Source organism: Loxodonta africana, chromosome 15 (assembly GCF_030014295.1).
Source record: "Loxodonta africana isolate mLoxAfr1 chromosome 15, mLoxAfr1.hap2, whole genome shotgun sequence".
NCBI lineage: Eukaryota > Metazoa > Chordata > Mammalia > Proboscidea > Elephantidae > Loxodonta > Loxodonta africana.
Window position 1 is genome coordinate 54987472 of NC_087356.1, and position 14626 is coordinate 55002097.

General features: G+C 43.3%; 1 protein-coding gene across 1 annotated transcript in view; it reads left to right on the forward strand.

Annotated features, from left to right (window-relative positions):
- The window catches only part of PRDM10 (PR/SET domain 10), a 123150-nt gene that overhangs the window by 89384 nt on the left and 19140 nt on the right, over window positions 1-14626 (forward strand). The window contains exons 14-18 of the mRNA XM_064268860.1: window positions 5020-5199; window positions 7576-7686; window positions 8726-8926; window positions 9748-9891; window positions 13823-13993. Coding sequence (XP_064124930.1) covers window positions 5020-5199; window positions 7576-7686; window positions 8726-8926; window positions 9748-9891; window positions 13823-13993 — 807 coding nt within the window. The remainder of the gene's footprint in view (window positions 1-5019; window positions 5200-7575; window positions 7687-8725; window positions 8927-9747; window positions 9892-13822; window positions 13994-14626) is intronic.

The following is a 14626-nucleotide window of genomic DNA, read 5'->3' on the forward strand; positions in this document are numbered from 1 at the left end:
GTTTTGTGGAATGTGTGTTATGGCATATAATCTCGATGGCTTTTAATGTAGTAGGTCTATATAGAACTCTGTAGAAAACTCTAATATGTAAAGTATAAAAGGGTCTAGGTTTTTTTTTTTTCTCTTTTCTGTTTTTTATTTTTTGTTGAAGAATTATATGTAAATAGATCCGTCTTGTGATGCTAACTGGTTGGCCATCCATCCATCTTATCCACTCAACAATTTCTAAATTATCCATTTTATGCCTGATATCACATTAGGATCTACGGATATAAAAAAGTCTTTCTGCTTCCGTTTTCTCCTTTACTTTTACCCAGTGTCTCAGAGAGGGATCAACCAGGGAGGCAGAACCACTGTGAATCTATGGAATAAGGGATTTATTACAGGAACAGAATTTAGTTATAGAAAAAGATGAAGAAATAGGGTCTGAAAGGAGCATTTGGAGGGTCAGAGAAGTCACTATGTAGCCTTCTGGAACCCTGGTGTGGGAGGGCAGACTGAAGCTGACCTCAGAATCTAGAACCTGGGGTGGGCCTGTGCAAGAGAGCTGGGCAGTCAGTGGGAGAATGGGTCTGTGCATCAGGCAGTGGAGAAGAAGAGCTGGTTGTTGAGGCGGGAGAGCGTGAGTAACCCGCTGGCATCTCTATGTCTGGCACTGCCTGTAGCCACTGTGACCCTCAGCAGATGGCTGCTGTACCATTCTGCCTTCCACTCGATCACGGACTTCTCTTTTGGCTAACTCTAACTGGGAACCATACTATGGTGGGAATCCTGGTTACACATATTTCCCCTTAGCCAAGTTGACGGAGTACAAAATTACCACTTACCTTCAACCCATTTTTAAGGCTATAACCCTAGATATTTTTCTAGAGAATAAATCTGTTGTCATGTCTCTGCTGGAAAACCCTATAATAACTTCACTGATTTCAAGATTGACTGCACAGCTCTTATTACATCAGACACTATATGACCCGGCCCCTAATACCTGTCCAGCCTCCCATCCACTTTGTTCTCTGACTGCACTGCACTACCTGGATGTACTTGAGTACGTGTCTCTCTCCCCATTGTCCTCTGCTTGAGCTCTCAACCTCGCATGTCAGTTTACCCAGCTGATATCACTTCACATGGGGGCTCTTTCTGATCTCCCCAGACTAGATTAAGTGCTTCTCCTATGAATTTTCATAGGAACATTTACTTATGACCCTGCCATAGCCACGTAATGCGATCTATTGTTAATTATCTGTGTTCCTAAACTGTAAGCTCCATGAGGACAGCATACGTAAAGACAAGATAGGACCTTCTGACTTTAAGGAGCTCACAATTTCATAGAGGAATCAGACATGTAGATTTTAAAACATTACCATTAATGGTACCATAGAGAAAAGCATAAAACACCATGAGAGGGATTGACTGTGATTTGGGGTACAGGGGGACTTCCTCGATGAGGTAACACTTTGGAATACACTAAAGGGCAGGGAAGGGTTTGGCAGCTTGAGAAAGGGAACCTATGAGGAATGCGGAAGCAAAACAACGCTGAAAGCAGAGGGTGTGACAGGGACTGTGGAGACCTGTCAGGAGATGGTGAGGTGCACAGTGGTTGGGGTACATGGTGAGGGGTGCATGGTGAGATGAAGCTTGAGAAGTAGGTTCCAGCTTGCTTGTTATGCTGAGGGATTAGGTTTACAAAGATCTCTTAGAGCCAAGCCTAAACTAAGGCAGAGGCAGTGGTATGCACAGGAAGGCCCGTCTTCAAGACAGATGTCTGAGGGAATTGATATGGCCTTGTGCCTGATGAACATGCAAAAGACACACAGCAAGGCACTGAGATGTGTAGCTTGGGAGGTAGGTGTTGGGGAACACTGTTGATGCAGGTGTGAGACTTAGACAGGTGGAGAGAGAGCGGGGGCCATAGTGAATGTGGTTCTGGAGACGTTAGGATGGAAAGGCCTTGTGGAGATTCGGCATTCAGCAAACAGAGGCCTGTCCCTGCATGCACAGCGTTGTATTGTATTCTTTTTTTTTTTTCAACAAAAATTATTTTATTGTGGTAAACATACATGTAACAAAATACTTGACATTTCAAGAATCTTTACTTGTACAATTCAGTGGCATTAATTGTGTTCATCATATTTTCAACCATCATCTTCATCCACTTTCATATTTTTCCATCACCCTTAGGAGAAGCTTAGTGCCCCCTAAGTCATGACTCTCCCTGTCTCCCTCCCTCCCATTCACCCCAGTAACCACTAATAAATTTTAGTCTCTCCACACTTGCCTGTTCTTGATATTTCATATCAGTGGAATCGTACAATATTTTTCCTTTTGTGACTGACATATGTCACTCAGCATAATGTTTTCAAGGTTCATCCATGTTGTAGGATGTATTAGGATTTCATTTCTCTTTGTGGCTGAGCAATATTTCATGTATATATGTACTGTTTGGTAAACTAGAGGATCTGCGAAAAAGAAGAAGACCCTTAACGAGATGGATTGACACAGTGGCTGTAACAATGGCCTCAAACAGCAATAAATTGTGAGAATGGTGCAGAACTGGGCAGTGTTCCATTCTGTTGTACATACACTGTTGCTAAGAGTTGAACTGACTTGACAGCACCTAACTACAAAGAACAACATGTATATACCACATTTTGTTTATCCATTCATTAGGTTGTTTCTACCTTTTGACTATTGTGAATAGTGCTACAGTGAACATTGGTGTACAAGTTTCTGTTTGGGTTCCTACTTTCAATTCTTTTGTGTATATACCCAGGAGTGGAATTGCTGGGTCATATGGTAACTCTGTTTAACTTTTTTTTTTTAATTGTGCTTTAGATGAAAGTTTACAGAATGAACTAGCTTCTTAGTTTGTTCACATATTGTTTCATGACATTAGTTAACAACTCCATGACATGTCAACACTCTCCCTTCTTGACCTTGGGTTCCCCATTACCAGCTTTCCTGTTCCCTCCTGCCTTCTAGTCCTTGCCCTTGGGCTGGTGTGCCCCTTTAGTCTCATTTTGTTTTATGGGCCTGTCTAATCTTTGGCTAAAGGGTGAGCCTCGGAGTGACTTCAGTACTGAGCTAAAAGGGTGTCCGGAGGCCATACTCTCAGGGTTTCTCCGGTCTCTGTCAGGCCAGTAAATCTGGTCTTTTTTTGTGAGTTAGAATTTTGTTCCACATTTTTCTCCAGCTCTGTCTGGGACACATTATATTGTATTCTCATTAGGCTTTAGGATTTATGTAATGATTCATTTAAGGTAAGTCCATCTATTTGAAGGGAATACAAAAAAATCATTGCTGTCAAGTTGATTCTGACTCACAGCTACCCTATAGGACAGTAGACCTGCCCCATAGGGTTTCCAAGGAGCAGCCAGTGAATTCGAATTGCCAACCTTTTGGTTAGCAGCTGAGCTTTTAATCACTGTGCCACCAGGGCTCCTTGAACGGAATAGGTACAGGGAAATCAGTGAATACTGATGCTTGGGAAAAAGTGGAAATGTAACAGAAGTCTCAGGTGGCAAGCTAGGGTTATGAGAAGATCCTTCTGTGCCATGGGTGTGCTCTGTGGCTGTGATGCTGCATTCCCTCAGGTCTGAGCCCCCACTGGTACTGATGTTGCTCATATCATTGTATAACATTTACCATCGTATCTGCAGTAGTAAGAGTTACTGATATTTAGGGCAGTGTTCTTAATCCAAAGTTTATTGCAGACTAGGAAACTATGAAAATTCTTTTCTGGGCTTTCCAGGAATGAGGGCCCTGGGGTAGGAAGAAGGAGCAGTTGAGCCCCTATCCATTTTAGTGGAAGACAGAGGTAGGTGAGGGGTATCTAGCATTGGAACCTAGCACTCAGCATGGTTCCTGGTACTTGGTAGGCACTCAAGGAATATTTATTGAATAAACATGCTGAAAAATGAAGTAGTTAAAAAATTTAGCAATGGATATTGGTGATACTTGCACAACACGATTGATATAATTGGTCTCACTGAACTGTGCATGCAAGAAAATGTTGAATTGGCAAATGTTGTTTTGTCTATATTTTTGCCAAAAAAAAAAAGGAGGAGGACTAATGAATCACAACACTAACGAGGAGTCCCTGTACCAGAAGACGGGAAGAGCTGTTGTTTCAGAAAGGTTCCAGATCTTTACGAGACCACCAACGGTGTAACCACTGTCTAAATGCAGAGAGCCTCCCTGGTGAAGGGCGTTGGCCTATTTGAACTTGTTTTGGTTTAGGTTGGGCTCTGCCTAATTTTCTCCCTCTGTGGACTCACATTGACACTTATCACTAGATTAGGTCACCCAACCAGGTGTGACCTACACCTTCTGCTCCATCATAGCTGACAGTGTAACAAACTTCTAAATCCATAAAACGAGAGATGACAAACCCACAAGATGAAAGATTCTTACTTAAATTAATTTGGGATTTAGAGAAATACCATGATGTGTGTTAAAATGCGTGGAAATTGAGTATAAACACAACGTCATCAACCCAGTATTACTTTTGTGTGTTAGTATAAATTTGTTTTATAGTTCTCAATACCAAACTTATCCCGTGTCTATATGATCTCCTGTGCGTAAATGGAAACCCTGGTGGCATAGTGGTTAAGTGTTACAGCTGCTAACCGAAAGGTTGGCATTTCGAATCCACCAGGCGCTCCTTGGAAACTCTATGGGGCAGTTCTACTCTGACCTATAGGGTCGCTATGAGTCGGAATCGACTCGATGGCAGTGGGTTTGGTTTTTCTGGTTTTCTGCGTAAATAGGAAGTCTTCTAAAAAATCAACTATCCTTCAGCTTAGATTTTCCATCAAGGATCACTGGGGTGCACTTGCTGGTTGGGGAACAGAGTAGTTCCCGGCCACATGTGACAAGTCCTGGTGTGTTCTAGCTCTCCAACACCTCAGATGCATCTTAGTAGGCTGGGGTTACTGCTAACTTTTACTGATTTTTTTTTTTAACCTCTTCATTAAAATTTTTCTACTCCCACCCACCTTTTCAAAAATTCTCTCTAAACAGCGAAAAGACAAACTGCGGGAACACATGCAGAGGATGCATAATCCCGAGAGGGAGGCCAAGAAGGCTGACCGCATCAGCCGCTCCAAGACCTTCAAGCCGCGCATCACGTCCACAGACTACGACAGCTTCACCTTCAAGTGCCGCCTCTGCATGATGGGCTTCCGGAGGCGAGGCATGCTGGTCAGTGTCGGTGGCTGCGGTCCCCTGTCCCCAACCATGTCATTCTGTCTGTGTATGATGACGGCTTGTGTGTTATATTCTGTGCTGGTCAGTGTCGGTGGCTGCAGTCCCGTCCTCCAAGCCATGTCATTCTGTCTGTGTATGATGACGGCTTGTGTGTTATATGCTGTGCTGGTCAGTGTCAGTGGCTATGGTCCCATCCCCAACCATGTGATTCTGTATGTGTATGATGACGGCTTGTGTATTGTATGCTGTGCTGGTCAGTGTTGGTGGCCATGGTCCCCTGTCCTCCAAACCGTGTCATTCCCTCTGTGTGTGATGACGGCTTGTGTGTTGCATGCTGTGCTGGTCAGTGTCGGTGGCTGTGGTCCCCTGTGCTCCAAACCATGTCATTCCATCTGTGTGTGATGACGACTTGTGTACTGTATGCTGTGCTGGTCAGTGTTGGTGGCTGCAGTCCCCTGTCCTCCAAACCATGTCATTCTGTCTGTGTATGATGACGGCTTGTGTGTTATATTCTGTGCTGGTCAGTGTTGGTGGCTGCAGTCCCCTGTCCTCCAAACCATGTCATTCTGTCTGTGTATGATGACGGCTTGTGTGTTATATTCTGTGCTGGTCAGTGTCGGTGGCTGCAGTCCCGTCCTCCAAGCCATGTCATTCTGTCTGTGTGTGATGATGGCTTGTGTGTTGTATTCTGTGCTGGTCAGTGTTGGTGGCTGCAGTCCCCTGTCCTCCAAACCATGTCGTTCTGTCTGTGTGTGATGATGGCTTGTGTGTTGTATTCTGTGCTGGTCAGTGTTGGTGGCTGCAGTCCCCTGTCCTCCAAACCATGTCATTCTGTCTGTGTATGATGATGGCTTGTATATTGTATTCTGTGCTGGTCAGTGTTGGTGGCTGCAGTCCCGTCCTCCAAGCCATGTCATTCCGTCTGTGTGTGATGACAGCTTGTCTGTTGTATGCTGTGCTGGTCAGTGTCGGTGGCTGCAGTCCCGTCCTCCAAGCCATGTCATTCCGTCTGTGTGTGATGACAGCTTGTCTGTTGTATGCTGTGCTGGTCAGTGTCGGTGGCTGCAGTCCCCTGTCCCCAAAACCACGTCATTCCATCTGTGTGTGATGATGGCTTGTGTGTTGTATGCTGTGATAAATTATGTCTGCTGATCGTGAATGGCTAGGAAAAAACACCCGAGGCAAACAGTTCCATTTGGAGTTCTTTCCTTTCCGGTCTCACCCTCCCCGCTTTAGCACAGCTCTTTCCTGGTGGCCTCAGGGAAGAGGTCTTTTTCTGTCACTTTTCACCACTCGTGTTGTTTCTGTGCACCCTTCCCAACCTCTTTGTTCTTTTCCTATTTTATTTTCCTCTTCTTTTTTGTGTCCCTGTATATGCTTTTGGGGGAGCCCTGGTGGTATAGTGGTTAAGAGCTTGCTGCTAATCAAAAGGTCAGCAGTTCGAATCCACCAGCCGCTCCTTGGAAACCCCATGGGGCAGTTCTACTCTGTCCTGTAGGGTCGCTATGAACCAGAATCAACCTGACAGCAACAGGTTTATATATATATATGTATACTTTTGGGTGGGGTCTTTTGCCTTCACCCTACCATTTCTTTCTCATGCCTCTCTTTTCTAGCTCTGAAACAGCAGTAGGAGGAGTCTTCCCACCAAAGCAGGGTCTGTGAACCCAGGTTAGTTTAAACATCCGGGTAGTCAGTTCACTGCTGTCAACACACCCTGACCGTATTCCAGTTACAGAATATGTTTTTGCCAGAAGCCAGAAAGTCACAGACCAATGTTTGAAATTCAGAACCTCAGTTTGTTTCTCATTCAGTGTTCTCAGTAAAGCTTAAAAACAAAACAGACAAACAAAAAACCAAACCTGTAGCCGTCGAGTCGATTCAGACTCATAGCAATCCTATAGAACAGAGTAGAACTGCCCCATAGGATTTCCAAGGACGCTGGGGGATTTGAACTGCCAACCTTTTGGTTAGCAGCCATAGCTTGCCCTTGCTCTTAACCACTGTGCCACTGGGGCTCCTCAGTAAGACTAGGTCAGCAAGTGATGAAACACAGGTTTGCTTCAGGAGAATTCACCCAGAAAATTCATGATAGTGTAATTTTCCTTTTTCCAACAGCAGTTATTTCAGCCGAAGACTGTTAATGGGATCCACAGTTACCCACTTCATTTGCAAGAATTTGCGGAATTACCATTTATTCCTCTTAACAGTGGCTGTTGGTGCTTTGGTGTCAGATGGGTTTGAGGATGCTGGTTCTGGCCAAATGCCTTATTGTTTCGGGACATTGCTTCAGAGAATTTTCTCATATAGGAGGGATTTATTTAGCTTCTGTTTATAATGAGGTCTCTCTCTCTTTTTTTTTTGCTTTAGGTAAATCACTTATCAAAGAGGCACCCAGACATGAAGATAGAAGAGGTACCAGAGTTAACGTTACCGATCATCAAACCCAACCGTGATTACTTTTGTCAGTACTGTGATAAGGTAAAAGGAAAACATCCATTCTGGTATGCCTCCGTGGGAGCTCTGCTTACAGCCAGTTTGTCTCTGTGTATAAGTATATACCAGGAGCTTGCAGTTACTTTCAGCAGATGGTTTCCTGTCTCTCACTAGTTTTCAGTTCAGCCATGAAAGGGCTAGAAATGCAGCTTTATGTTAAGCTAATTTTTTTTTCTTAAATTTTCTTAGTTGACCGACTTAGTTTCTCTTGTTTTCCCTTCCCTCTGATGTTTGTTACAAAAGAAGAGGCCTATTACCAAGACCCTTGTACATGAATTCATTTTAAATTCCTAAACTCGGCAACGGGAGTGTTATCCTCCTACTTGTAAAATAGATGGCGGGTTTAGGGTTTCTAGAAAATTGAGAGGGATGTGAAAAAGCTTTGTGGTGGAGCGCCGTAGTTCTGCTATCCCACTCTTGGCTTTTGTGGGGTTACAAAAAAGAGAAAGAGAATATATGTGTATTGTTTCTGTTGCTTCATTGTGATATTGTTTCCTTCTATAAGGCAGCGATAGTATATTTCAAAGATAATCTCTGCTATCATTATAGAGTTTACTTCAGCTTAAAAGTAAGAAACATTTTTTTTGAACATAGATACTAGTACTGGTTGCTGTTAGACTTGCCACTTTGGAAGGTCCTTTGGTACCTTTTTTTTTTTTTTGGTACCTGGTAGTCAACTACATAAATCAGATGAGAACTTTCACAGAAAGACTAAAAGATGAACCGGCTTTAAAAATAACCTTCTTTCTATGACTGTATATCCCCCTTTTTGACTTCAGGGTAAAGGATGTTTTTTAGTTATCATCTCAGATATACAGATACAAAGAAGAGGCCATGCCGATCCGTGCTAGTTCTTAGTTTATTCTGATGTATGCCATACCCTCAATAAATCTGTCATTATGTTCTGTTTTGGGCTACATGAATACTTTTTCTCATTTTCTGGCATCAGAATAGTTCAATAGTTTGTTTTAAGCAAGAAAGTGGAACCATTTACTGCTTTCATGACAAAGCATTTGAATTGCAGGTTTATAAAAGTGCCAGCAAGCGTAAAGCACATATTCTGAAGAACCACCCAGGGGCTGAGCTCCCACCAAGCATTCGGAAACTTCGTCCTGCTGGCCCTGGAGAGCCAGACCCCATGCTGAGCACTCACACCCAGCTCACGGGCACGATAGCTACCCCTCCAGTCTGCTGTCCTCACTGTTCCAAGCAGTACAGCAGCAAGGTACGGGCAAGGCTCCCGATGGAGGCAAACCACCCACTACTGAGGGTGCTCTTGGCACGCCTGGCTAGCTGGCTTCTTCTGAATTGGCGGAGGACTATCTGAGGAACTGATCATTGAGAATAGGGGCTCTAAGCAAAGAATGGGAAGAAAATATGGTGGACTTTCTCCAGAATTCGTGCCATCTCCTAGCTTTGGCACTTCACTGTTTCTCTTTCTCCTCTGCCTGCTGAGGGTTGCATATTTGAATATTCCGTGCTCACGGTATGTGAGTTCAGGTGGGCAGAAGCATTCCACTGTACGAAATGACATTTCTTAAAAAGAGAGGAGCCCTTGTGGTGCCATGGAGAAGCGCTGGACTGCTAACTGAAAGGTCTGGGGTTTGAACCCACCAGCTGCCCCCTGGGAGAAAGATGTGGTGATTCTGCTTCTGTGAAGATTTACCGCTTTGGGAACCCTATGGGGCAGTTCTACTCTGTCCTATAGGGTCATTATAAGTCAGAATCGACTCGACAGCAATGGGTCATTTTCGCTAGAGGGTTGTGATTGATTGCCACGAGTATTGGTGGGAGTGGGGCTGCTGGGAGTTTCCTTACCATCCCCATTGGTGTGGGGTCATGTGCACTTTCTGTTTCTTTTCAGCCCCCTTGTTTCCCTTTTATACCGTTGAATCACTTTAGGAGGGTCAGACAGAGTCAGCTTTGCTCTAGTTTTTGTTTTTTAATGCCTAACATCAAAGATTTTAGGAATCATTGGAGGGTTTGCATATGAAAAGATTGAAAATAACTAATTCTTTTCTTGGTTTTTGCCTGAATTTTTTTCAGACCAAGATGGTACAGCACATTCGAAAGAAGCACCCAGAGTACGCCCAGCTCCCCAACACTATACACGCGCCCTTGACCACAGCTGTGATCAGTGCTACCCCGGCTGTCCTGACCACAGATAGTGCCACTGGGGAGACGGTGGTGGTGAGTGTGTGATGGACAAGTGGGTGCCTCCTGTCTCCTCCAGTGCCCAGCCTGCCCTTAAATGCCATGGCCATGTCTACCCTGTTATCACCTTCCTCACGCTGCAAGTGTGGCCCCTTTTTCTTCAGGTGTCTGCAAAAGGCATTATGCTTATGATGGGGTCTCCTAAGTGATGCTACCCAAAGTGCTCTTTGAAAAGAGCAGCGAGAAAATTTCAGTGCTGCTTGTTCACTGCAAGATTGTTAGAGCCTTGAGGGTAACTCCACTGGGCCTGAGACAGTCTCAGATATATATGCACCACACATGCAAACAGGTCATGCTCATCTACTAACCTAAAGCTGGTGGTTTGAACCCACCCAGTGGTGCTGCGGAAGACAGGCCTGGCGATCTGCTTCCATTAAGATTACGGCCAAGAAAACCCTATGGCGCAGTTCTACTCCATCACATGGGTTTGCTATGAGTTGGAATTGACTTGATGGCAATGATATTATATATTTATATATATATATTTGTTGTTATTGTTAGGTGCTGTCCTGTTGGTTCCAACTCATAGCAACCCTGTGTACAACAGAACGAAACACTGCCTGGTCCTGCACCATCCTCACAATCGTTATTATGCTTGAGCCCATTGTTGCAGCCGCTGTGTCAATCCATCTTGTTGAGGATCTTCCTCTCTTACGTTGACCCTGTACTTTACCAAGAATGACATCTTTCTCCTGGGACTGATCCCTCCTGATAACATGTCCAAAGTATGTAAGACCCAGTCTCGCCATCCTTGCTTCTAAGAAGCATTCTCATTGTACTTCCTCCAAGCCAGATTTTTGTTCATTCTTTGGTCCAGGGTATATTCAATATTCTATGCCAATACCACAATTCAAAGGCATCAATTCTTCAGTCTTCCTTATTCGTTGTCCAGCTTTCACATGCATATAAGGTGATTGAAAACACCATGGTTTGGGTCAGGCGCACCTTAGTCCTTAAGGTGACATCTTTGCTCTTCAATACTTTAAAAAGGGCCCTTGCAGCAGATCTGCCCAATGCAGTTCGTCTTATGATTTTTCGACTGCTGCTTCCATGGGTGTTGATTGTGGATCCAAGTAGAATGAAATCCTTGACAGCTTCAATCTTTTCTCCATTTATCGTGATGTTGCTCATTGGTCTGGTTGTGAGGATTTTTGTTTTCTTTATGTTCAGGTGTAATCCATATTGAAGGCTGTGGTCTTTGATCTTCATCAGTAAGTGCTTCAAGTCCTTTTCACTTTCAGCAAGCAAAGGTTGTGTCATCTGCTCATCTCCTGGTGTTAATGGGTCTTCCTCCAGTCCTGATGCCCCATTCTCCCTTCACATAGTCCAGTTTCTCGGGTTATTTGCCCAGCATACAGACTGAATACGTATGGTGATAGGATACAACCCTGACACACACCTTTCCTGTCTTTAAACCACACAGTACCCCCTTGTTCTCTTCGAGTGACTGTTTCTCGATCTATGTACAGGCTCCTCATGAGCACAATTAAGTGTTCTGGAATTCCCATTCTTCACAATGTTATCCATAATTTGTTATGATCCACACAGTCAAATGCCTTTGCATAGTCAATAAAGCACAGGTAAACATCCTTCTGGTATTCTCTGCTTTCAGCTAGGATCCATCTGACATCAGCAATGATATCCGTTGATCCACATCCTCTCCTGAATCCAGCTTGAATTTCTGGCAGTTCCCTGCCAATATACTGCTCCAGCTGCTTTTGAATTATCTTTGGCAAAATTATACTTGTGTGTGATATTAATGATATTGTTCGATAATTTCTGCATTTGGTTGCATCGCCTTTCTTGGAAATAGGCATAAATATGAATCTCTTCCAGTCAGTTGGCCAGGTAGCTGTCTTCTAAATTTCTTGGCGTAGATGAGTGAGCACTTCAAACGCTGCATCCGTTTGTTGAAACATCTCAAGTGGTATTCTGTCAATTCCTGGAGCCTTGTTTTTTGCCAGTGCTGTCAGTGTAGCTTGGACTTCTTCCTTCAGTACCGTTGATTCCTGATTATATGTTACCTCCTGAGATGGTCGAATGTAGACCAATTCTTTTTGTTATAGTGACTCTGTATATTCTTTCCATCTTCTTCAGATGCTTCCTGCATTGTTTAATATTTTCCCTGCAGAATCCTTCAGTATTGCAACTTGAAGCTTGAATTTTTTCTTCAGTTCTTTCAGTCTGACAGATGCTGAGCGTGTTCTCCCCTTTTGGTTTTCTGTCTCCAGCTCTTTGCATATGTCATTATAATACTTTGCTTTGTCTTCACAAGCTGCCCTTTGAAATCTTCTTTTCAGCTCTTTTACTTCATTTCTTCCTTTTGCTTTAGCTACTTGACATTCAAGAGCACATTTCAGAGTCTCATCTGACATCCATTTTGGTCTTTTCTTTCTCGTCTGTCTTTTTAATCACTTCTTACTTTCTTATGTATGCTGTCCCTCATATCATTCCACAACTTGTCTGGTCTTTGGTCATTAGTGCTCAACATGTCAAATCTATTCTTGAGATGGTCTCTAAATTCAGGTGAGATATACTTAAGGTCATACTTTGGCTCTCATGGACTTGTTCTAATTTTCTTCAGAGTAATTGTATTGTATGATTCATAGTCGACCCCTGGTCTTATTCTGACTGATGATATTGAGCTTTTCCATTGTCTGTTTCCACAGATGTAGTCGATTTGATTCCTGTATTTTCCATCTGGCAAGGTCCACGTGTATAGTTGCCATTTATGTTGGAGAAAAAAAGTATTTGCAACGAAGAAGTTGTTGGTCTTCCAAAATTCTATCATGTGATCTCTGGTATCCTTTCTATCACCAAGGCTATATTTTCCAACTACCAATCCTTCTTCTTCGTTTCCAACTTTTGCATTCCAATCACCAATAATTATCAATGCATCTTGATTGCATGATTGATCAATTTCAGACTGCAGAAGTTGGTAAAAGTACTCAATTTCTTCATCTTTGGCCTTAGTGGTTGGTGCATAAATTTGAATAATAGTCGTATTAACTGGTCTTTCTTGTAGATGTATGAATATCATCCTATCACTGACAGCATTGTACTTCAGGATAGATCTTGAACTGTTCTTTTTAACGATGAACGCAATGCCTTTCCTTTCCAAGTTGTCATTCCTGGCATAGTAGACCATATGATTATCTGATTCAAAATGGTCAATACCAGTACATTTCAGCTCAGTTATGACTAAGATATTGATGTTTATGTGTTCCATTTCATTTTTGACAATTCCAATTTTCCTAGATTCATACTTTGTACATTCCACGTTGTAATTGTTAACGGATGTTTGCGGCTGTTTCTTCTCATTTTGAGTTGTGCCACATCAGCAAATGAAGGTTCTGAAAGCTTGACTCCATCCACATCATTAAGGTTGACTCTACTTTGAGGAGGCAGCTCTTCCCAAGTCATCTTTTGAGTGCCTTCCAACCTGAGGGGCTCATCTTCTGGCACCATATCAGTGTTCTGCTGCAATTTGTAAGGTTTTCACTGGCTAATTCTTTTCAGAAGTAGACTGCCGGGTCCTTCTTCCTAGTCTTTCTTAGCCTGGAAGCTCAGCTGAAACCTGTGCACTGTGGGAGACCCTGCTGTTACTTGAGTACTGGTGGCATAGCTTCCAGCATCACAGCAACATGCAAGCCCCCACAAACTGAGAGACACGTGGGGTATATCTATATCTATCTATCTAGATAGATATATATACGATTATATTTATTTTTTTCCTTCCAAAATTTTCCCAACCTCAGTTTTTTTTTTTTCTCTCTCTTGGTTTGGGTCTGATTTTTAGTTTGATGATACACCAGTGAGACAAGCTAATTAAATTTTAGTAGGATTCAAGAGCATTGAAATAGCTACAAAGAGCTACCAACCAGCATGTTTTGTGTGATTTTTCCAGACAACCGACCTGCTCACCCAAGCAATGACTGAACTGTCCCAGACCTTAACAACAGACTACCGGACCCCACAAGGGGATTACCAGAGAATTCAGTATATCCCTGTGTCACAGTCCACCTCTGGTCTTCAACAGCCTCAGCACATACAGCTTCAAGTGGTGCAGGTGGCCCCGGTACTGTATGATATCTATTTCTCTTTACCTGTATCAATGACATATTGCCACAAGCTGGTATGTCAGCTGGAGTCCACAAAATACCCAGGCCTCTGAGCAGGAGCTGGGCCCTGTGTAATGTACTTCTTCATTTAAGTTCTGAATCTAAGGCATTGGTTAACTTTTTATTTATTTACTTATTTCCTGGGATATTGAGGGCTCTGGACTTACCAGTGTGGGAGGCTTCTGTCAGTAGTATTCCAGAGGTTTTAGGTGCCAATTTATACAGCTATTCTGTGCGACTGCAGGATAGTGCTAGAGGGACCTCTTTCTGAGCTCAGACAACCAGGTGTCATCTGAATCCTTATCCTTTAGCCTCCAAGTTGCCCACTATGTGGTGATGAACCAGCTCGATAAATCCCTACTTAGGCACTGAATGTGGGAGGTTATAAGGATTCATTCTGATTCAATCTTTGAATACCAGTCAGTACCCTGTCAGTATAGAGGTGCAGCTATGTTCCTTTGACCTGATAATTGGTGGTTCCTTCTTACTGACTAGGAAGCTGAAAGAAGGAAGCCTTCCAGAACTCGTTTCGTTTAATTAAGCTGAGGAACTATACTCAAGGCTCAAACGTGCAAACTCGGTGCTTTGAA